Here is a 25,701-nt window from a genome sequence, read left to right as displayed (position 1 = left end):
TTATCCCTCAGTGACAATCAATCAAACAGAGTATGCAACTAGTGTGCTTGGATGTACAGGATAATTACTTTGGATGACAAAATGTTTACTATGCAATTAAAGATTTAAACCATATTCGTATACATGTTGTGTATGCGTAAATGCTTCAATGAATAAGGAAGTAAAAAAGAGACGGTTAGATAAATAATTTTTAAAAGTTTTACTGTCTACCTTTTTGTTAGTTATTTGTAAAATTTATAGCCATTATTCTTTGCACAGGAGGATAATTGCAGTCAAAAGGTAAGATAATGGTTTGTTTTAGAAGTGCCCGTGCAAATTTGCCGTTTTGAAGCAGTGAAAAACCCATTGACCGCATTTTGCATCTTTGTAATGGTCCGCTAAAATATCTCGGAAGGACGACACTGCCAGTTTATGCCAACAGTACTTGTTAACATATTATGTAAGTGAATATGTTGTCATCATACGATTTAATAAGATTAACTCAAAATAGCAAAATAAAAACTGAAACGATTCGAAAGAGAATGGCCAATGATTTGATATCAGTTTTAGCACGTGAAAGAAAATGTAGTTTGCAAATACACGTTGTTCATTATATATAATGTAACTTATATAGTGTAATTTAACTTGTAACACGAATTATGTGTGCATAGACAACAATGTTCACGCTTCATGTTGCGCAGTAGAAACCAATTGATCTAATAGAGAATCAAATATGAAAAATCATTGCAAGTATTAGGAAGTTAGCACACATGTGTGTGGCGTCATAAAATATTTTCATTTGGCTTTTGTTGATATAGTTTCGTTGGATTTAACGTCACACCAAAATGATTATAGGTCATATGGCGATCTTCCAGCTAAGACACCAGGTGCCGTACCCAGTATTATCTGATACACAGGCGGGCATCTTGGTAGAACTAACAACCTTCCGTATGCCAGTTGAATGACAAACTCACATAAAAGTATTCTTCACCACATTTGCATTCTTGAACCTACAGCGGTAACGGAAGAGGGATTCTAAGTTAGCGACTCTGACCACTCGGCCACGTAGGCCCCACAAAGTATTTTTAAAACATGCAAAACCGGTCCTCGGTTAATATGATTTCATTTTAAGAATACAGGGTATAAAATATCTAAATCAGATACGAGAAAACAGAAACTAGCCAAACATTCAGATGAAGTAAAAATGGCCATCATGTTAGTTTACTTTAGAGGGAAAGTAAGGGGACATCATATCAATATCTCTCTAATATTTAGTATTCTGTAAGACATAACACAGCCTTGTCATACATCGTCTTACTGTACTACAATCTTCCTTTTATTAGGAACTGTCCAAGTCAGTCACACAATCTTTGCACCTAAAGTGGATTAAAATCGCATTATTCTTGCCTCAGTGAATTGGGAAGATAAATTCAGTCACATGTAGTTAGTTTTTTACGTATTTGTACTACCCTCCTAAAAGATATTTATCACTCCTTGTATTATTTAATTTTATACTAGGCAGAGCCGTACGATTAATGAGCCATACGTTAAAATTATCTTGTGAAAAAGTTGTGAATACCTTAGATTTTAAAACGTGCTAAGGCATACTAATTAGCTTCATTTCAGTAGAACGCTCTAAAGCTTTATTTCTGTTTGCTAAAATATACATAAATGTGGTTTAAACTCGAATGGAGATGAATGAATCACATTTAAATATATCGACATATTGATCCAACCCCTTTAAAATCTAGCGAAAATAGAATAATACTCAAGCAGTTTGCTGGCAGAATTTGATCCGTATATTAAAGATATACTAAACTAAAATTTCATGTTTTAAAATATGAACAACTTCGACAAACAGATTATTTACTACCATTAAAAATCTGGAATGTCACTACTTGACATTTTTTTATGTCGGGAGCTCTACATACACAATATATTTTTAGTTAAGTTAATCACATTTGATGATGATTTTCTACATTTGAGGTTAAATATCTGAAGATAAAACGTTCTAATGAAAGATTGGCATTTAACAATTAATGTGTGGCAAGTTTCTACCTTTTTGTGTATGTAATAACCGAATTCAAATTTGTCTTGCCATTAAACAATTTACAACGCAAAAGAAGATTTCTAACTTCTGAAGTAGTATAGGGGCCGGTTTGGCATGAAGACTGCGCATGCGTGAATGACGTCATGGGCAACGGCCATTTTGAATTTTATTTTTAGAATGACATCATCTTCCTATTTCAAGAATGACCTCACTCTGCTATTTATATATCTCAGAAGTATATAGAGCTGACTTATATACCTGTCTAGGGCGTGTTCGCGCACATTGAGGGTCAGGTGCTCAGCCCTAGACGGAGAGATACCATGAAAACAAAGTATTTCAAGAAAATCAAATAAATATTAATTATATTTTGAACATATAGATTTATCTATAACCTAAATGAATAAATACATTGTATGGTAAACAAAGAACTTATTAATGATAATTTAAAGCAAAATATTTATTATATTTTTAATTAAAACCATTAAGCTTTATTTAAGACAGCTACGTTAGAAGTAACGTTAACTGAAAATAAAGTATTACATTTTTGTCGACGATGTTTCCTCCTTGGCGTCTACTGACAAAATGACTCCAATCATAAGCGTATTATCCCTAAATGCGCATGCTCGGAGCTATTTTTCATAATGACTTCATAAGCTATATTTAGATAAGGTCATGAGTGCATCAAACGTGATCATGGTCAGAATGTCTAGCGTGTGTTGATTTAAGGCCGGATAGACGGACAATAGAAAAGTAAACATGTCAAAGTTAATTCCTTTAAAGTCGCCACAACGTATTGCGTGTATTTATTTAAGAGCGGATACGTTAACAATAGCGTATTTAACTGTCAAATTTAATCCCTTTAAACTCGTCACAATGTCTAGCGTCTGTTGACTTGTGGACGGATGCATTAACAAAGGCCTATTGATCTGTCCAAGTTAATCCGTGTATTGAGTACGGGAAGGGAGGTGACATCAGGTCTGGGTCACATATGGACCGAAGTGCCTCTTTCATACCATCAATGATATGATGTTAAAGAACATTTTTCTTAAACAATTGCCAACATTTTCAATGACCATCCAGAATTTTAGAACCAGTAAAGGACTTTTTAAGAAAGTTGCTGCAAATCATCAAAAATAAGACGTTTTAGGGTCCTTTTTTACATTTTGGGTATCTGACATTTTTAAAAAGTCTATAGGGTGCACCTTACCAGAAACTAGGTGCCAACCGGAAATGAAGTCATTAAATTTCAAAGTCATCGTACAAGCTTGGGACTGGTACCATTAGAAAGATCTTTTCGAGTAGGTTCAGAAAATAGGTACAATTATGGGTCTATCTCTATCCGTTTTCCATATATTGAGGTTAAAACCAGAATCATTCATCCGGAAGCACCCGGCTTCACGCCTTTATTATTAAAGATAACCTAGGCATGCTGGGTATCTAACCGAAGGTCTCGACTAGTACTATAAGTTGGTATACTCAAACAGGAAGTGAAATCAATCACGCGTAAAATTCATAGTTTCTGCGCGTTCCTAGACTCGAACCTGGTCAAGTAAGGTACCATTGGAAAGGTCTTTACAAGAGGATTCGTAAAATGCATACTTTGATCATTGTATTTCCAAAAGGAACCGAATAATAAGCCAAAATCACTCAAGCGTTAAAACCCTGCTAACTCCTTCATTTTTGTAGAAAAGCTAGGCATGTTGGGTATCTAACCAAAGGTCTCGATAAGTACTATAAGGCACTAAACTTAAACCTCAAGTAAAACCACTCATATGTAAAATAGAACATTTTAACCTCTTTTTTTTTTTGTATAAAAAAGAACCATTTGAGAGAAAGTGTTTAATAATTATAAAATTACGTACTGTCTTTGGCTTGATCAATCATTAAAACGGTATGAGAATAATTGATATTCTACTTGTAAAATGAAATTATAAGATAAGATATTACCTACTCCTCGATATCTCGCGCTAAAATGAACCAACACGTGTGTGGCACTCTTGATACCTAAGTCTGTGCAGGATTTTTACAAGACCATACATGAAATTCAACCTTCAGCGGACATTAAGTATTAATATTTTTTAACTTGAGATCGGATTAAGATAATGTATGAAAGAGAACTGGCCAATGTTGACACTAATACTTTGAAAACTGTAAAAGCGGATTAAATTTCGGTCAATTTTATGACTTTTAGGAGAAACTTATAGAAAGGAGTATTTTGTGTTATAAAACTTTCATTACTTAAACTGTCAAAAATAATTGTTTAACGTTAGGTATATGAGCATTTTCTTCAACAATTTAGGGGCCCAGCCCAAAAGCAAGGGGCCTTGGGCTACTTGGCTCCTGCTAATTTATATCCCTGCAGTCTATAACTCTGCCAATCATGAAGGGATTTTGAAATAACTTGGCATAAATGTTTACCATAATGAGACAATGTGTCATGCACAAGACCCAGACCAATTGCTCCAAGGTCAAGGTCACAGAAGTCAAAGGTCAACAGGGTCTGTTTTGTGTCCGGTCCATAACTCTGCCATTCATCAAGGGATTTTAAAATAACTTGGCTTAAATGTTCCTCTTAATGAGACATGTCAGTGTCAGTCCCCTAGTTCTAAGGTCAAGGTCACAATTATAGGTTAAAGGTTAACATTGTCTGTTTCTTATCCAGTCCATAACTCTGCTATTGATGAAGGGATTTTAAAATTACTTGGCTTAAATGTTCCCAATTTATGAGATGACGTGCCATGTAGAAGACCCAGACCCCTAGCTCCAAGGTCAATGTTACACTTAGAAGTCAAATGTGTATCTTGTCTTGTCCATTGAAAAAATAAACCAGATCTAGAAGGCCTAAAGCTTAGATATTTGACATGTAGCATTGCCTAGTGGACCTCTACAAAATTTGTTCAAATCATGACCCCCGGGGTCAAAATTGACCCCGCCCCAGGGGTCACTTGATTTTACATAGGAAAATCTTCAAAAAAATTTCTTAAAATAAACCAGAACACCTAGAGCTTAGATATTTAATTTGTAGCATTGTCTAGTGGACCTCTACAAAATTTGTTCAAATCATGACCCCCGGGGTCAAATTGACCCCGCCCCATAGGGTTACTTAATTGTACATAGAAAAATCTTCAAAATTTTCTAAAAATAAACCAGAAGGCCTAGAGCTTAGATATTTGACATGTAGCATTACCTAGTGGACCTCTACAAAATTTGTTCAAATCATGACCCCCCCGGGGTCAATTTTGACCCCGCCCCAGGGGTCACTTGATTTTACATTGGAAAATCTTCAAAAAATTTCTAAAAATAAACCAGAAGGCCTAGAGCTTAGATATTCACATGTAGCATTGCCTAATAGATATCTACAAAATTTGTTCAAATCATGACCCCCGGGGTCAAATTGACCCCGCCCCATAGGGTTACTTGATTGTACATAGAAAAATCTTCAAAATGTTCTAAAAATAAACCAGAAGGCCTAGAGCTTAGATATTTGTCATGTAGCATTGCCTAGTGGACCTCTACAAAATTTGTTCAAATCATGACCCCAGGGGTCACTTTATTTTACATAGAAAAATCTTCAAAAAATTTCAAAAAAAATAAACCAGAAGGCCTAGATCTTAGATATTTGACATGTTGCATTGCCTAGTGGACCTCTACAAAATTTGTTCAAATCTTGACCCCACAGGGTCAAATTTACCCAGGCCTAAGGGTTACTTGATTGTACATAGGGAAAACTTTGCTAAAAATAAACCAGAATGCCTAGATCTTAGATATTTGATATGTTACATTGCCTAGTAGACTTCTACAAACTTTGTTCAAATCATGACCCCTGGGGTAAAATTGGCCCCGCCCCAAGGGTTACTTGATTGTACATCGGAAAATCTTCGAAAAAATTTCTAAATCATCAGTTTGACATTTGAAACATGTAGCTCATATTACTCAGGTGAGCGATCTAGGGTCATCATGACCCTCTTGTAGGTGTATTTTGACCTATCTCTACCTGGTAAAGAGTTTAGTATGGACTTATATTAGATATATTTTTTCTTGTTTGTATATAGGATTAACTTCCCATTGTTGTTACTATAAATAACTTATAAGTTTTTAGCTCAACTGAGCACGAAGTGCTCGAGGTGAGCTTTTGTGATCGCCCAGTGTCTGTCATCGTCAACAATTTGACTGTTAACACTCTTGAGGTCACAATTTTGGCCCAATCTTAATGAAACTTAGTCAGAATGTTACCCTTAATAAAATGTTGGATGAGTTTGATATTGGGTCATCTTGGGTCAAAATCTAGGTCACAAGGTCAGATCAAAGGTAAAGCTTATTAAGAATCTTTAAGTCACATCTCTATGAAACTTGGTCAGAATGTTCATCTTGATGACTTTTAAGGCAAGTTAAAATCTAGGTCAAGTAAAAACAGAAACTAGGCCACCAGGTCAAATCAAAGGAAAAGCCAGTTAACATTCTATAAGCCACATTTATGGCCTTATCTTAATGAAACTTGGTCAGAATGTTAATCTTGATGATCTTTAGGTCAGATTTAATTTTGTGCCAGGTGAGGTCAAAAACTAGGTCACTAGGTCAATTCAAAGGAAAAACTAGTTAACACTCGATAAGTCACATTTATGACCATATCTTAATGAAACTTGGTCAGAATGTTAATCTTGATGATCTTTAGTTCAAGTTTAAATCTGGGTCAGATTGGGTAAAAAACTAGGTCACCTGATCAAATCGAAGGTAAAGCTTGTTAACACTGTAGAAGCCACATTAATGACAATATCGTGATAACTTTATCAGAATGTTTATCTTGAATGTCTTTAGGTCAAGTTTCAATCTGGGTCAGGTAGGGTCAAAAACTTGGTCACCAGATCAAATCAAATGTAAAGATTGATAACACTCGAGAGACCTGAATTTAAGTTTGAAACTCATGGATGTCTTGATGACCTCTAGGTCAGGTTCGAATCTGGGTCATGTGGGGTCAAAAACTAGATCAACAGGTCAAATCAAAGGTAAAGCTTGTCAACAATCTAGAGGTCAAATTTATGACTGTATCTTCATGAAACTTGGTCAGACTGTTAATCTTGATGATCTTTAGGCCAAGTTGGAATCTTGGTCATGTGGGGTCAAAAACTAGGTCACTAGGTCAAATTAAAGGAAAAATTAGTTAACACACTAGAGGCCACATTTATGACCATATCTTAATGAAACTTGGTCAAAATGTTAATCCTGATGATCTTTAGGTCAATAGATCAGGTGAGCTATACATGATTTTCATGGCCCTCTTGTTTTATAATTGGCCAATAAAAATCAATATGAAAATGCAGGTGCTAGTGTAAAGAAATTGCTATGACGGGAGTATGTTGTGACATTCTGACACTTTTGTTTATATTTATGGATGTTACTTAACAATAAACATCTGTAGGTTTTTGTATATGCAAATTTTAATCCAAGCGTTTGATACAACATATTGTATATATATATATATATATATATATATATATATATATATATATATATATATATATATATATATATATATACAATATTGTTTATACATCACTGACAGATATCGTATATATTCATAATGTTGCACTGCAATAGAGAAAATTAGGTGCTTTCCAGGAAACTTTGTATTGCATGGATGACTTCATTCACTGGTTATCTTGAGAACCATTTGGACTTGAGCCTTCATAGTTTATTAGATGTTTAGTCTCCAAATAATTTCTGGGTCATGAGGTCAAAGGTCAATGTCAGTTAGGGTCAAATCCATTTTAAAGCAATATCTTAAAATCTGTTTGAACTACACACTTCAAATTTCATAGGTTGATTGGTCTCCTTTAGAAGATTACCTTTATGAATTTTGGGCCACTGGGTCAAAGATCAAGGTCACTTAGCATCGTATTCTTTATAGATCAATATCAGCAAATCTAATTTACCCAGTCTCCTTGAGAAGATGACCCTTAATAATTTCCAGGTCATGGGGTCAAAGGTCAAGGTCACTTAGGGTGAAAACCATTTTAATTCAACACCCGCAGTTCTGTTTGACTTACATACTTCCAGTTTTATAGGATGGTTAGTCTCCTTTAATAGAAGACACCTATTAAACTTGAACCTGGGTCAAAGTTCAAGGTCATTTAATATCTAAGGCTATCAGTGGGGATATGTGTTTTTCAAACAGCTCTTGTTGTATTTCAGTCTACTTTACAGCTTGTCTTGCATACTTTTAATTAATATACCTGTCAACATGCTCAACACACATTTATGAGGAGTATATTACAGTTCAATTAATACTGTGATTTGACACTAAGAGCTGATAACTGTATTTTTGCTTCTGTATCTAAATTTTTGCAAACAGATAACACCTTCTATGAATGATTTTATATCATAAGATTTACTAATATAAATCATTACATTTTTCTTTTCAAAAATACAGGTGTTGCAATGGATTCGGAGGTGAAGTCATGAGGAGTTGTTGTGATGGCAGAAGAATGAGTGATCATTTAGCATTTTGCACAAGGGTGTACGAGTGGTCCAGTTAAACAGAGATTATAAACAATTAAAACTATAATTTGATATTACATCTACTTGTGATTGATGAAAGTAATTCAAAGTATCATTTGGACAGATCTGATGAGTTAACAAATATTTGAAAGTATACGAGGAACATTTTACACACCTTCAATATTAGTATGTTGTATAGTAAATATAATAAACAATTAAAGTTGAAAAACTGAACTGGTTTCACTTGATATACAAAGAGGTAGATTAGCATGTTTAGATTTGCCACTGAACATGTGTTTCCATTTCATCAATACTTCCTGTGGTTAAAGTATTCTGATCAAATCTATTTATTTCCGGTTGAGCTAATGTTTCTGCAACTTCAAAAAAGAAGATTTGTTGTGTAACAATGAAATTAATGAGTAGATATTAATATATAAAAAATGTAGGCTAAAGCACGACATATAAGATACCCAAATAGCATCAACTATGATTATTTCTTGGACTTGCTTCCTGATCAACACCCCTTGTCTCCAAATTATAATAACACTTTGATACCAATTTGAATGATTTTCTTTAACTCATCGTAATCGAAGTAACAGGTGATTTTCAGATTCAATATTTACAAATTCATATGAAACCTAGGGATCATCCGACTGTGCTTTAATTGAGACATACATGTATGGCTCGACATATAAGACATCAATTGATAACAGGCATTATTTGAGTCCTTCAGTGAGTCATCCATGGATGTCAACCTTGTGAGTCATCCGTGGATGGCTCGTTTACAGAAGTGAGTCATCCGTGGATGTCAACCTTGTTAGTGAGTCATCCGTGGATGACACGGCTACATAGTCATCCATGGATGGCTCGCTTACAGAAGTAAGTCATACATGGATGTCTCAGTATGACGGAAATGAGTCATGCAGGCATGCCTCATCTCTGAAAGTGAGTCGTACAGGCATGGCTCAACTCTGAAAGTGAGTCATGCAGGCATGACTCGTATTTGAAAGTGAGACATGCAGGCATGGCTCATATATGAATTTATTTATGGTAAAAAGAAACAAATACAACGGTATGTATATTTTCCTTTGTTTGACAAGTGTGGATAAAATATATACATGACGTCACAGAAAAAAACGTATTTGAAAACGCCCGTTTTCTTATTTAAAAACCATATTCTGACTTCAGATAATTCCCTGTTCATGTATGATAGCATTTCTTATGATTATGTAATGATAAATATATATCCATACTTTTTATACGGCAATGTATATTTAAGTAGCATATTAAAGAACTATATAAAGTCAACTCTTTTTTATTATAATTATGAAAAACAAGAGCTGTCACTATTGGTCACAAATGCCCCCTAAGTAGGCCCAAGAACGCCACAGATGTATGCGCAATGAAGCACATATCATTTTGTGACCTTGAAATTGACCTAAGATACCTCTGTCATAAACGTGACACATCTTCTCAGTATGGTTAACATTTTTGTTGAATTATTTTCAAATCTCTTGATAAATGACAGATTATGGACCTGACAAGAAATACCTTTGACTTCTAAGTGTGACCTTGACTTTGGACCTAGGAGTCTGAGTCTCATGCATGACACCTCATCTTATTATAGGAAACATTTATGCCAAGTAATTTCAAAATCCCTTCATCAATGGCAGATTTATGGACCGGACAAGAAACAAGTCATGTTAACCTTTTACCTATAAGTGTGACCTTGACCTTGGAGCTAGGGGTCTTGGTCTTCCTCATGACACGTTGTCTCAAAATGAGGAACATTTATGCCAAGTAATTTCAAAATCCCTTGATGAATGGCAGAGTTATGAACCGGACACGAAACATACCCTGTTAACCTTTGATTTATAAATGTGACCTAGACCTTGGGAGCTAGATATCTGGGTCTTGAGCATGACACATTGTCTTATTATGGTATTCTTTTATGCCATGTTGTTTCAAAATGCCTTCATGGATGGCAGAGTTATGGACTGGACACGAAATAGACAATGTTAATCTGTGACCCCTAAGTGTCACCTTGACCTTGGAGCTAGGTGTCTGAGTCTTGCGCATGACACATCATCTCATTATGGTAAACATTTATGGAAGACATACATCCAGGACAAGAATTTACCGGACGCACACATGGACGGACGGACAGTGCGATTTTAAAATGCTCATCTTAGGGGCATAAAAAACTTATAAAATACCATTCGCATCAAATTGTGACTAAATGCCGACACTCATTGATGATATCAGAAAGAGACTATAATCTTCCCAATAATTCCCAATTATGCACGGATTTTTCATGCAAAACAAAATGCAATGTCCTGGTTGCTGACAAATATATTTACAGATGCGTAGCAAGTTTGGCCTTTTGTTATATTAATAGTATCCGATAAATTGTAGCACATATTTTCTTGTTCCTTCATCTAACTATTTGTTTTTAATCCCACATTCACGTTACAAACGTTCTTCAAATCCGAAAACAATCTGGACTATGTAAAACAAAGCAGCATGTAGGTAGTCAGTTATTATTCTCGGAATGCTCGCTCGGTTCACAAATCCTTCACAGGTCTTTAAACACAATGCAGACATATTCCTCGAACAATAACTATTACATATTGACCTCAATATAAGTCAGTTACTGTATAGAAATAATTAAGTTATATTATTTACGTTGTCTTCTTGTTATTGTTTTTTTTCTATACACTATTTCTTAAATAAAATATACCAAGCATGAACATTTTACAGCGGAACATCCGAAAACGTTTATATTTCAATACTAAATATGACTTCCGAAAACCGAACAGCGCAATATTTTCCGCATTTAAAGTGTCACCTGTCTTTAAAGACCAACCACGACCTAGTGACCTACTTTTTTCACTCACTAAAACTTCATGAAATACAGGTAATATACAGTTATACTACAAGTTTTCAGGTGGACAATTTAGGCTATTCCTGAATAAATGTGTTTTGGCAACTTCATCTGCAAACTAATTCAGTCAATCTCTTTTCAGCATAGTTTCTAAAACATAGATGAATAACTATCTTACACTGTAGAAACAAAATGTGATTGAAATTTCACTAAATATATTGATTTTTGTACATATTGCTACAGTTATGTCTTGGCCTAATATATGTCACTGTCAATTTGCAAAGCATGTATAATTACCATTCATGGAAACACAAAAAAAAAATACAGTTATTTTGTGGTGCCTCTTTAACATGTTATTAGTGGCAAGTTGTCAACTTGTTCAACCTGTTTATCTATCTTGACACGCGTTGAATATAATCACAATGATAATTTGATGGAAAAGTAAAGAATTAATCGGCGCTTACTTAATTAGTTTTCAATTTATAAAAACGTGACGAATTCAATATCTTACGTGTGGAAAACTTTTTTAATGTTTGAATGAAAGAAAGGTCAGTGTTTTAATTGATTCTGGAACATCGATTAAACTATGCATTATCAACATCAATTAAATATTGACGAACTCGGGACTTCAAAGATAGTAAAATGTAAGTGGAAAATGTTTGAGTAAATGTTATTATGTTTTTTATATACACAAATTGAAATTTATTATACATACTTGATTATACTTAATGTTTGTTATTAAGTAATTCATTAATTATTTAATTAATCAGTTAAGTAATTAAATTCTACAAACTTGTACAATTATAAAGGATAATCCTGCTTTTAAGAAAACATAACGCTAGTGCACAACGTCCACTTTGCCTACAAACTTCCAAACTTCTGAATTCCGGAAACTTCCAAAATACCGAACTTTAGGCAGGTCCGGATGTCGTTCGGTTTTCGGAAGTTACACTGTATATGAATACTCTTTGGAAGCTTATAAGACAGTAAGGACATAAAAGAGCTTAAACTGAACACTATGCAACTTACTCCCATGATCCCCAAAAACCATAAATAGTAACAACACTAAGGCTACGTTATTAGTCACATTTTACAGTCGGCACACTTCAGATTATTTCTGCTGTAGAGATAGTTAAAAATTCTGTAAGAAAATCATTTGGAAACGAAACTTTTAAACCCATGTCTGTTTTCTTGTGGAATGAAATATCAAACAATGTCAGCTACAAGAAGTACAAACTCAAATTGCTTATATCTTCCTGACTGTTATGAAATTGTAATATTTTATAAATATATTGTATATATTTCCCTTATAAGAAAATTCATTCCATTAGGTGAGATGGTTTGCTTTGCTTCAGTGAACCAGGAAAATAAATGCAGATTGTGTTCATTTTTATACATCCTGTAGCTACTGCAGTGAAAAAGATTTATCGGGACGTGTTAGAATATGTTGTTTTTTTATTTAGGAATATCCTATGAAATCTCATAAATAATTGCATACTTATCGGTATGACTGAGTCTTTTCATGACTGTAAATAAATACACACTTCCAACCGCTGGCTTAAGTGGAACCCTATTCTATAGAAATGTATACATTGAATGAACTCCGTTATCCCAACAGACAGGCTTGTCATAATGTTTAATTTCTTACATTTCTCGATTGACCTATACTGAATCTTATTTCATTTGCTATATAACATGCAGTAAGCTATATGCAAATGTTAAGATATAGTTCTTTCGTTTCAAACAAATTATTTTAGGTCGACTGTGAAACAGATTCTGCAACTGATATTACTAGTAATTAATCTTGACTCCTCTTTTATCGCCACGATGGTATTTTAATGTTGAACCCGATGTTATCTATGACATTTTCACGAATTTGGCAGGTCGTAGCAACCAAAAGCGAAACCCGTAACCCCCGCCCCCGACGCGGACGCTCTATCACTAGGCTACTGAGGCGGTTTATATAGTTAGGAAAAACACTAAGGAGAAGAAATCAGCATCTTATTTTAATTTTAATGTTATTACACTACCTGATCTGCAATGCAATCTTTTCTATTTTCCAAATCCAGTGTTTTATATTTTGTTATGTATCACTGGAAGCCTGATATTGTATCTAAACGTTTGGGGAGTCTGATATTCACATTGAATGCTAAAAACATATTTTAAGATTTGCGTTTAAAAGAAATAATAGAACATGTCATAGATTTTGACAAATGCTCTGTATTGTTTTACTTCGGCAAATAGATTATATTTTATATTCAAATTTTAAACATTATGAAAACCACGACTTATTACATTAAGTTCTTCAACAACCGCGCTTTATCAATTCGAAAGTTTAAATTAGTTTGCATTACCGTCAGCTCAACCTGTATTAAGTGTAAAAGTTCGCGTAACACGGTAACGCGATACATATGTACAATTACATTCACAAGTCTCAACTTGGAAGTTACATAAGACTCTGTGGTCTTAATTTTTCTTGTCCTTTTGGACCATGTAGTCAATATAACTTATAAAGGAGATTAGTTTAAGCCGGTGGAGTCTGCTATCATATTTACTAGGATATACAGGATAATATCTTAAACATAACAAAATGTTTACCATACAATTAAAAACATAAACCATTTTCGTATATTTTATACATATTATAAATTCGTAAATGCTTCAGTGAATAAGGAAGTGAAAATGAGACGGTTTGATATAATACTTTTTTAAAATTTCATTGTCTACCTTTTTGTTAGTTATTTGTAAAGTTTATAGCCATTATTCTTTGCACAAGAGGATAATTGAACTTAAAAGGTAGGATAATAGCTTTTTTAAGAAGTTTCAGTGCAAATATGCTTTGTATGTACTAACGTAGTCTGAAGAAATGAATTATAGGTAATGTTGTGTCTATTTAATTACACTTCAAATGTGCATTAGTTCATCCTTTGACTTATAACGGTAGCTTGCATAAATAAATTTTATTGACGCAGTCATAATGACTGGCATAAAGGATATAAGAAGTTTTTCTGTGAATTCGGCTGATATCCGGCTTACACATGTACGAACTACCCGTCATTAGTTCATTCCGTGTTTGAAGAACAGAAGGTCAATAAAAAAAGATTACTTGGTGAATGTAAGTTGTATTGTTTGATACACACTTAAACTTGAGTATCAGTATTGTATATTTTAGTCGTTTTAATAACACCATATGCTTTTTGCAATATGAGATGTAAAGTCAAGTTTTCTAATGCAAGTGGACACATGACCAGTTAACCAAGCATTTAACGTATCAAACACATCATTGGCAACATTAAGAATACTGGAACAGTATATATATTTATATATGTATGAAAGGCAGATTTTTAGGTAAATTAATTCCAAACCAATGAGTTATTTTCAAACTTATTATAATAATAGTTTTAAAGTAAAGTGGTCCGAATAAAAATCTAACAATAATTATTAATCTTCTAATTACAAAATGGGCTATATTTCTACTAATGATTACAAGAGTTATGGTTCATGGCCAACTTACTCGCCTATGAAGGTAAAACACTGTGAAACGTTTTAAGTCTATAGCTCTTAAAGATTGTGAGAAAAAAATGGACTTAAAACATCTTAACTATCGCTCAAGCTGACGCCAGCAATCACGAGGCGAAAATATTTTGTAGATTAAAAGAAAGAAAAAAAAAACAAGACGAGCATGAATGAGCATAACAAAGATGTTGCTCCTGTTGTTCTGTAGAAAATTACGAGATGGTTCGTAAAAGCTTTCAGAAGAGTCTATTTTAGAGGAGTCAATTTACATATAATCCGACTTTGCAGTTTTGAAGCAATGAAAATCCTTTGACCATATTAAATCGTGCGATGGATACATATTGACTTATATATGTGTTTCAGGGTGAGAAAACTGTGCAGTCAATCTTGGGCTCGAACCCGGGATCCCTCCTTTCAAGGCGAGTGCTCTACAGACGGAGCTAACCGGTTGCCTGACACATCTTCGCCCCTAACGTGACCAAGTCCGTATCGTGACATACATCTCCACAAAATGGAAACTCGTCCTCTAGTTTGGAAGTTGTAATATTGCATGCGTCGTAAGACTGACCAAACAAGCATGCCACGGTCCTATGACAGACGCCAATTGTCACAGGGTGAGAATAATATGCAGTCAGTCCGAGGCTCGAACTCGGTACCCCTCGCTTACAGGGCAAGTACTCTACCGATTGTGCTAGCCGGCTGCCTGAACATCTCCCCTAGCGTGACCAAGTCCGTAACGTGACATATGTATATAAAATTGAGAAAAGTGGAAACTTCACAGGTCGCCCAACACGACAAAAACGAAAATGTTGCAGGCTCGGCTTGATTGAGCCTGTTCATGGACGGTAGTGGAAATGCATTCTACCGTCCACGCCCTCTAGCCCCGGGTTGAGCAGAACTCAACATTTACACATGCTAAAAGTACAAAAAGCAATTTAGAGACATCCGCAGATATATTCAAACGGCGATGAACAGGGAACCTTCACTGATACACGTGTTGAGGCGTGTAATTTCTAGAAGAGCGGCGTTTGGTCCCCAGATAAAGTAACGGGTTTGCCCCAAACGAGAAAACAATGGGCAAAACTAAACAACTGGAATTTAGAAAGTGGATCTGAGGTTATGGAGCCTGCGTATCACAGGAACTGTCAAAAGACAAAAATAAAAAACAGGCACCATATCCAAGGGGTGATTATACAATACCAAAGGCTATGAAAGCGGGAATATTGGAACCACCCAGGCCGAAATGGTCATGTTGAGAAACTAAACAGTACCAATAACACGACATAAAAGTCGTGCTGAACGATCTGAGAAGATCGAAATATAACAGCCCTGGTTGAATATACGGGGAGACTTTTTACGGCCGCCACACGGCACAAACACAGCTGCTGTGATAATAAAATAGAGAAAAGTGGAAACTTCACAGGTCGCCCAACACGACAAAAACGAAAATGTTGCAGACCCGGTTTGATTGAGCCTATATATATAAGTTTGTTAACACATATTGTTGGCATCAAATTTCAGTGTCTTTCTGCCAAGATACTTCCGTTGACCAGTACAAAGATTGCTGCAAAATGAGGCATATTAACTCTAAATTAAAAAAAAGAAAGAAAATAAAGAAATTCGAAAGAAAATTGCCAATAATTTGATATCAGTTTTAGCACGTGGAAATACACGCTGTTCATTATATATAATATAAATGATATAGTATAATATAACTTCTAACACGAACTTAACCTGCAAACATAGCAATGTTTACGCTTCATGTTGCGCAAAGAAAACCACCTTTAATAGAGAATCAATAATGAAAAAATCATTGCAAGTATTAGTAAGTTAGCACACATACGTTTAGCGTCATAAAATATTTTTATTTGGCTTTCGTTGGATTTAACGTCACATCGACACGATTACAGATGATATGACGGTCTTTCAGCTGTTGGCGGTGGAAGAAGACAGCAGGTGTATCTGAGACAAAAGCGGGCGCCCGGGTAGATCTTACCTCCTTCCGTCCTTCCGTATGCCAGCAGTATGGCATACTCACATGAAAGTATCCTTCACCCCAAGCGAGGTTTTGAATCCACATCGGTAACGGAGAAGGGAATCAAAGTTAGCGACTTTCACCACTCGGTCACGGAGGTCCCACAATGTATTGCAGCTTTAAAACATGCAAAACTGTCCTCTAGATATGATTATAATTCTAGAAATACAGGATATCAATTATCTAAATAAGATACGAGAAAAAAAAATCTAGCAGAAAGTTCAGATGAAGTGAAAGTGGGCGTTTTGTTAGATTACTTTAGACGGAATTGATCGTGAGGGGACATCATACCAATATCTCTTTAATGTTAAGTACAACAGCCTTGTCAACACGGTCAAAGAGCGGCTTATTGTACTACAATCTTCCTCATATTATTAAATGTTCAAGTCAGTCACACAATCTTTATTTTTTATTTATCTTACAAAATGTGGATTGAAATTGCAATATTTTCTGCCCCAGTGAATCGGGAAGATAAATTCAGACACGTAGCTAATTTCTTCCACTGATTGTATCTACTGTCATAAAACAGATATATCACTCCTTGTGTTCTTGAATATAATACGTAACTTTTAATATTGTGAAAAGGTGTGAATACCTAAAATATTTTGGCAATATAATGCTCTGAAGCTTTTCCATTTTTGCTTAACATATACATGAAATGTGTCTTAAATTCGAATGTAAATGAATGTTTGGAGACATAAGGGATACATAAATAACTTTTAGATATATCAATACATTGATGCAGCCCCTTTAAAAATCCAGCGGAAATAAAATACAGCCTTAGGCCATGTGGTTTTGGACAAGAGGATTTTCATAGCTTTTTCCTATATCAGTCTATATAAACCATATGACCTCCCAGGATGGGGCCATATTTGACCCTAGGGGATTAATTTGAACAATCATGGTAGAAGACAACTAGTTAATGCTACATACCAAATATCAAAGCCATAGGCTTTGTGGTTTTAGATGAGAAGATTTTAAAGTGTTTTCTTTCGGTTGACATGGCAACCAGAATTCTATGCGGAATTCAATTCTGAACAATTTTTAAGGAAGATTATTCCTTTGAAGTTTATCAAAATGGGCAAGATGTTAAGGAGGTGACGCAAGACGCACGACGAACGACGCACGACGGACAATCACTGACCACAATAGCTACTCAAACAGCTTGCTTCTGATTTTTATCTGTATGTTAAAGATACACTAGACATAATTTTTTGTATTTGAAAATATGAACAACTACGTCATATAGATTATTTAAAGATAAAACTAACACGTATATTTATATTAACTGTAATACTATGTATTATGCTAAAAAAATACACTAATACTTGTAGATACACGCAGTTTAAATGTGTACAGCCACTAAATTTTGGAATAATTGAATGGCACCCAGTCTACATGACTAGTATCTATGACTTAAGCTTTACATACCCAATAAATCTTCAGTAAAGTTAATAAAACTTGATGAGGAGTTTCTACATTTGAAGTAAATATCTTAAGATCGTATATCTAGTGTTCTAATGAAAGATGGATTTTGGAAATCTTGTACAATTAATTAGTGATAAGTTTCTACATTTTTGAGTATGCAATTGCCCAATTCAAAATGGTCTTGCAATTATATCATTTACAAGGCAAGAGACCAGTTTAATTTGTTTCTACTTCCATTAACGTCCACAAACAGTCTGAATTATACCGAGCCTGCAACATTTTCATTTTTGTACTATAATGTGACCTGTGGAGATCTTTTAAAATTACTTAATATGCTGCTTTGCAATTGACCGCTATAACTGACAGTGTTATTATTCATTTGTTTGTTTTGTCCTTGGTCTCTACTTTTTTACTTTGTATTTCAGTCTGGTATATTGTTACAGTTTGTTATAGTTTTTGTTTGATTTAACATCGCACCGACATAGTTATTGGTCATATGGCAATTTTCCAGGTTTGATGTTGGAGAAAGTACCCAGCTGCATTAAGTCATCACGAGTGGACACCTGGGTAGAACCACTGGCCTTCCGGAAGCCAGCTGGAGGGGTTCCTCACATTAACATACATTACTTAATATCTAGACTTCTAAATAATTTAAACAGTTCTGCTACAAGAACATCATATCACTAATCTAATAACCTGATACTTCCTTTACAAAGTTTTGTATATATTTAAAGGAATCAGAATATATAAATGGCAAGAACAACAGCAGTACTTTTACTTTTATTATGTCAGTTTGGTAAGTACATTTGAGTTTATGTCATTTTTGTAAGTAAATTTGCATTTCTGACAGTTTATTAAGTCATATTTGCATTTATATTTTTTGACAAAAAACAATTGCATTTATGTCAGTGAAGCATATATCAATGTCATTCAATGTCATTTTGAATATATTATTCAAAGCAAAAGTTCTTACAAACTTGTTTACAAAAATGCACAAAACTAATTCAGGTATAACTTATTTCGAATTGAAACAAAACATTGAAGCATAAGAATGTTTTTATTTGGAATAAAAAACAGTATTCTAAGATCACCAATTATATATATTTTTAGTTAAGATAAAGTGATGATAAGTATGTTTTTACAGGAAAAGAATATTACTCTTTTACACACTTATAAGAATATTTTCCAGTTGATATGAATATTAACTCCTTTCAGAAATCTCCTCTCAGACATGTAATGAATGTGAACGCTGTGAAGGAGATAACGCCTGTGATACAGACAAGAAATGTATCAATGGATGTATAGCAGGTTATTGGGGTGATGAATGTAGAAAATCGTGTCCAGCAAATTGTAAGACCTGTGTAAGTGATTTGAATTGTACAGAATGTCATCCTGGATATTTTAGTGTCCAGTGTGCATTTCAATGTGGGAAAGGATGTGTCAGCAATACTTGCTTACAATCGGGAGAATGTACCTGTAAATCAAGTGACTTTAGTGAAGGTTATTGTAACACATGTTCAAGTTCAAATAAGTATGGCGATGAATGTAACTACTCTTGCCCTCCAAACTGCGGTGGCTGTGAATCACAAACAGAATGTAGATGGTGCAAATATTCTGCATTTTACGGTTCTTACTGTCAGTTTATGTGTTCCATAGGATGCGTCAAAGGAACGTGTATGAAGGATGATGGTACTTGTCATAGTGGATGCAAATCTGGCTTTAGAGGAAATAAATGTGATTCCTGTGTGTCAGGAAAATACGGACCAAAGTGTGATTTAGATTGTCCAAGTCATTGTATATCTTGTTTATCAAACTCAAACTGCACAGAATGTAAAATAGGCTATCGTGGTAAAACCTGTACAGATATCTGCGCACCAGGTTGTTACGGAATATGTTCGATTTACAGTGGTCAATGTATGGAATGTAAACAGGGATTATATGGAGATATCTGCAACAACACAAAAACATGTGAAGATGGAAAGTATGGAATTAACTGTTCAAATGAATGCAAAAATGTAGACCAGTTTTGTTTAAAGTGCTTTGCAAGTGAATCAGGAATGTATGGGGGCTGTTTAAATTGCGCTAGTGGTCACTATCCAATTGTTCCCAATGGCGTTAATTACAGTTTATGTACATCATGTCCAGGCGAGTGCAAAGACAATGTATGTAATTCAACCGGGCTTTGTTCATACGGGTGTTTTCTTGGCAAATGGGGAGGTACATGCAATTCTGACTGTGAATCGAACTGTTTAGAATGCAATCAGAGTGACGGGAAATGTATCAAATGTAGAACCGGAACGTATTCAGAGGATTGCTCAATATTATGTAGCACAAACTGCAGTACAACTGACAGTGAACGAATATGCGAATTGCACACTGGCGTATGCATCAATGGATGCAGTTTAAATAGAAAATATGGAAACTTTTGCGAGCACCAATGTAATGACAGATGCATCAATCAAACATGCAACTGGAAAACGGGCCAATGCTTACATGGATGTGTGGAAAATTATTACGGCTCTATTTGTGACAATGAATGCGCTTCTACATGTAAATCAGTGAAAAAGAAACGTTCATGCAACGATTCCACTGGATATTGTATTTCTGGATGCGAAAATGGTTTCCATGGCAATATGTGCGAACGCAAATGCAGTGGTACTTGTGTAAATGAAACATGCCATCAAGTCACGGCGGAATGTTTGTATGGCTGCATTGAGGGTTACGATGGGCTGCAATGTACACAAGGTAATTATCTGGTATCATAATATAGCCCACCCACCCCAACCCCCACCCCCACCCCTAATACTTAGTTTATTAATCTAAGAAAATATTTCATCTCAACTGTTAAAAATATTAACTTGTGAATTGAAATGACTGACGCCTCCCTTGATTAGTGTTGCAGTACAGTTCATTATAAATAATACATTTATGACATTTCTAGAATGTACGAACGGGGAACCGTCTTAATACGGTCGCAAAATTAAAATAAAAGTTAGGTCTTTTTCCTAACATATCCTGAAGACGAAAACAGACGGACATGTACACAAAAGTACAAAGACAAAATAAAAACCAAGTGTACTAGTAAACAAAAGACAAACTAGTAACAACAAACTATAGGAATATAGTTGGGCAGAGCCTTAGAAAAGCCAGAGACAAATGCACCACTATGTTTTTAATCTGATTGATTGTATTTCAAAGTATTTTTAATCCCACCTCCATGTTTCAATATTTCAGGACATTGTAAATATAAGTTTTCACCATAAGAAGTATTGACATGCCTTATATGCTTGTGTTAAATATATGTTAAAAAGGAATTACAAAATGAGCCATATACGCATTTACGCAAATGCTTTACCTTAGACATACATGTAGCAAGAAGGGAAATACATTTAAGGTCCTGACGAAAAGAAGACATATATCAAAGCAGATGAGTCCCGGTTGCCTTTGAATGACCCCTGACCATAATATTATATAAAATGAGTCGTTGATCTTTTAATATTTTTTTCAGGGACCTCCGTGGCCGAGTGATTAAAATCGTTGAATTAAAATCACTTTCCCCTCATCGATGTGGGTTCGAGCCTCACTCGGGGCGTTGAACACTTCATGTGAGGAAGCCATCCAGCTGTCGGAAGGTCGGTTGTTCTACCCAGGTGGAATGATGCACGGAGTGGCACATGGGGTCTTCCGCCACTATCAAAAGCTGGGAAGACGCCATATGACCTATAATTGTGTCGATGCGACGTTAAACTAAAGAAAATAAACATTTTTTTTCATTATCAGCAACGACGCGAGTTCAGCAAGAATGTATTACCACTGGTGAACTGATAGGGATAGTATTTGGATCAGTGCTGATTGGTTTACTTATTGGAGGGGCGTTAACAGTAGTCTTCATTATATGGAAACGAAGGTATGACAATGATTTTTCTTGGCCGTATATGAAATATGTTTCTATTTCTTTCTAAGGCATATCGTTTTGCGTATACTGCTGCAGGTAGTGATTTATAGTGATTTTATTAACCAGAAACGTTCAAATAATCAGATCAGTATCAGTTACATCGTATGTAGGAAATAATAGCAAGTACATGTACATCATGAAAATAGAGCTTGTGAATAAAGTTATAGACAGAAACATGTTTTACTGTTCATTGTAGTGTTCTTTAGTCCAACATTCCGGTTAAAGGGACATGCCTAAGATCATTGTCAAAATGTTCAAAATATTATAGATACAAATGTACATCCATTAACTACAATGTGAATAAAATGTAATGTAACAAGGCATTGATGCAGGTCGATCGGCGCATGATGTATTCTTATAACATGACTCCATATATAAATCGCCGGTCCTAAGTTTTTACTATATGACTAGTCTATATTAACACATGTATACTGAGAAAATAGGTCAAATAAAAAAAAAAGCAAAATTGAAAACAGATTTTTTGAAGACACGCAAAAAGAACTCTTTTAGAATGACTTGCTGGGCAATAGAAAATACGTTTGAAAATAGTTGTGACTATTAATCGGCATGTATGATATAACAAACGCATAGACTGAAAATATGTAAAACTTAACCTATGTTACACTGATACATTTTATTAATATTTTCGGTACTAGTAAACGTTGTAATCTATCAAGGAATAAAATATCTATGTTCAGGAGACAAACCACTTTATGCGTTCTTCTCTAGAAAAATCCATATCCTCATAAATTTTAGCATTACGATAACATAGACACAAGGTTAGAGACATAAATCATGCTAGTTACCTACCATATATAAGTTTGATTTTTAATATTGTATCTTTGATCTCCTAGCATTGTTTTGCAACTGATTATTTATTCAGTAACTATATTACAGTTTTCAATCAATACAGATGTAAACGTGTACCGTATAAATTTTGATTCTTAAACATTAAAAACTATTTTTGCAACATGTTAGGAAATTGTTTAGGATTGTTATACATATATAAAATAGTCTTTATATAATTTAACGAGTTCTATCTGAATGTTTTAGAAATCAATCGATACCCTTTTTATTGTCATATCAGGAACACCAAACCAAGAGGCGAAAGCAATCAACAGACAGGTAACGGAATTAAGAGTATGTCAGACCTAAGTAGATGATAAAAGTACAGAAATTCTAAATTGAAACTGAAGGATTTTAATACTGTTAATATGTAGCATAAACATTTAAAAACCTATGTTTCTTAATATTAAGCATCTCTTTTCGATTTTAACGTTTCATGTAAAGTTCGTTCTTAAGAAAGAAGGAATAACGTTATACATAAAGAAAATGCCAATATATTTCAAATTTTATGATTACAGTTGACAATTATGACAATAATATCCCAGTGACATATGAAGATTTAAAAGAACGTGATGAGAGGACATACAGTCAGATAACTTCAAACAAACAGTTGTCTCCTCAAGCGGCTGAATATGTGAATTGTTGAATTCATTTAGTCAGATCAACAATTCAGCCTCTAGGTTTCTTCCAGCATGTCAATACCTCAGAGTTTTATATGTTATTATAATGATATTTTCAAATGATGCTATAGCCAATGCCTCGCATACATACTTCACGGGAAGTTTATATTCACATATTACAAGTGCGAAATTATTCTTATGCACGAGCTCTCACAATAAATAATATTCATACACAAATACACATCTACTTTAAAAATGTGTTTCTATGTAAGCTTGGAAAACGCTTTGAATTAACTTATTTCTTAACATTGTGGAGGTATATTTGTAATAATCATATTTTTCATAACGGAGTTGCAAATATCATATATATGATACTTTTCAATAGATTCGAAGTTGTATCGGTTTTCGTGCTTTGGTATATTAATTAATACACATGTTTCATTGTATGATTTGTAACTATTTCCTTGTCTTTGTCCATGCATAATCATTAAAGGAAAAATACAATGTACAACATATCTAAGAAACCAGTATGGCCAAATGCAGATAAAGACATACATACAAAACATATAAAAAATTATTCTAAGATGCTTGTTTCTGTTAAAACACGCTTTCACTAAATTAACGTCACGTTAAGGTGCGTGGACGTCAATGTTTTTGTTGCGACCAAGAAAGAGCACTTCTATATTCCATCTATTGTTTTAGATTAAGGCATGCTAGAATCGAAACAATGTATAGCAAAATCGTATTTTACTTGAAGTTATACGCTCAAAATCGGTTATACGTCGCCAGAATATTTCACCAGGGCTACTACGCCCTCGTGAAATTATTCCAAAGACTTATAGCATCTTTCCTTGTATTAATAACGTTGAAACATGTTGTTTTTTCTATACACAATTTCTTAAAAAAATATACCAAGCACGAACATTTGATATGAATATTGTTCTGAAGCTTATACGAAAGCTAACTGGCATAAAATGGCTTAAACTGAACACTCAATTTACTCCATGATCCCGAAAAACATATATAGTAACAATACTAAGGCGTTATTAGTCTCATTGTACGGTTGGCGCACTTCAGTTTATTACTGCTGTAGTGAAAGTTAAAATTTCTGTAAGAAAAATATTTGGAAACGCTTTCTTTTCAACCCATAGCAGTCTGTTTTCTTGTGGAAGGAAATATCAAACAATATCAGCTACAAGAACTATAAACTTAAACTGCGTTTATCTTCCTGACTGTTATAAAATTGTAATATTTTGTAAATATATATCTCCCTTAAAAAAATATTCAACGAGGAGAAACGTTTGTTTTACTTCAGTGAACCAGGAAAATAATTGCAGATTTTGTTCATTGTTTTACGTCATGTAGCTACTGCAGTGAAAAAGATGTATCGGGTCCTGTTAGAATAGATTTTTGTATTTAGAGACAATCAGGAAGTTGGAATCATTTACTCTATACTTGTTATATATTTTACATGAACACAATATATATTTATATGTACTTGAACTTTTCAGCAAATAGACATATTAACATAATTATGCAAATATTGCAAACATTTTTACCACTTCAACCCATTCACTTTGTTCCAACCCACCCTTAAGGATTAAGACGAACGCATATTATTATTACCTGTACTATTACACAATGTATTTTTTATCTGTGACATACAATAAAGTTGTTGAAAACATTATTCATGCCCACTTTGAACTCATATAAAACAACTGAATACTTGTACTGGTAAGAAGACTGCATTATGTTTCATTCGTTTGTGATCTTATACAATCTATTTGTTAGTGTCAGAAAATATAACTGATAAAATCTATAAGAAGGTCCTATGAAATTGTACTAGATGCCACAAGAATTGCCACTGCACTCAGCCTGGAGGCCTTCAAGAGG

At 34.3% G+C, this 25,701-nt stretch overlaps 1 protein-coding gene and 1 long non-coding RNA gene across 2 annotated transcripts; both read left to right on the top strand.

The window, feature by feature from the left end:
* Nucleotides 1-41: 41 nt before the first annotated feature.
* LOC128551118 (uncharacterized) lies at nt 42-8,758 on the top strand. The gene is made up of 2 exons (XR_008368626.1): nt 42-279; nt 8,457-8,758. It is a non-coding gene; the product is annotated as an uncharacterized LOC128551118 (long non-coding RNA).
* Nucleotides 8,759-13,896: 5,138 nt separating this feature from the next.
* On the top strand, nt 13,897-25,234 carry LOC123544430 (multiple epidermal growth factor-like domains protein 11). The gene is made up of 6 exons (XM_053531544.1): nt 13,897-14,204; nt 15,288-19,183; nt 19,603-21,132; nt 22,168-22,294; nt 23,430-23,467; nt 23,707-25,234. The coding sequence occupies exons 2-6, from the start codon at nt 19,138-19,140 to the stop codon at nt 23,832-23,834; spliced, it is 1,869 nt and encodes a 622-aa protein (XP_053387519.1). The 5' UTR covers nt 13,897-14,204; nt 15,288-19,137; the 3' UTR covers nt 23,835-25,234.
* The last annotated feature ends 467 nt before the right edge of the window (nt 25,235-25,701 follow it).

Source organism: Mercenaria mercenaria, chromosome 19 (genome assembly GCF_021730395.1).
Source record: "Mercenaria mercenaria strain notata chromosome 19, MADL_Memer_1, whole genome shotgun sequence".
NCBI lineage: Eukaryota > Metazoa > Mollusca > Bivalvia > Venerida > Veneridae > Mercenaria > Mercenaria mercenaria.
Note: the sequence above shows the minus strand (reverse complement) of the source record. Positions and strands in the feature narration are given on the sequence as shown.

What these genes read in the sequence shown, in the direction of transcription:
- LOC123544430 (XM_053531544.1), top strand. Translation starts at nt 19,138, where the DNA reads ATGGCAAGAACAACAGCAGTACTTTTACTTTTATTATGTCAGTTTG. An exon ending in TTCATTATATGGAAACGAAG is followed by an intron (nt 22,295 to 23,429) that starts GTATGACAATGA and finishes TTGTCATATCAG; the next exon opens with GAACACCAAACCAAGAGGCG. An exon ending in CGAAAGCAATCAACAGACAG is followed by an intron (nt 23,468 to 23,706) that starts GTAACGGAATTA and finishes TTATGATTACAG; the next exon opens with TTGACAATTATGACAATAAT.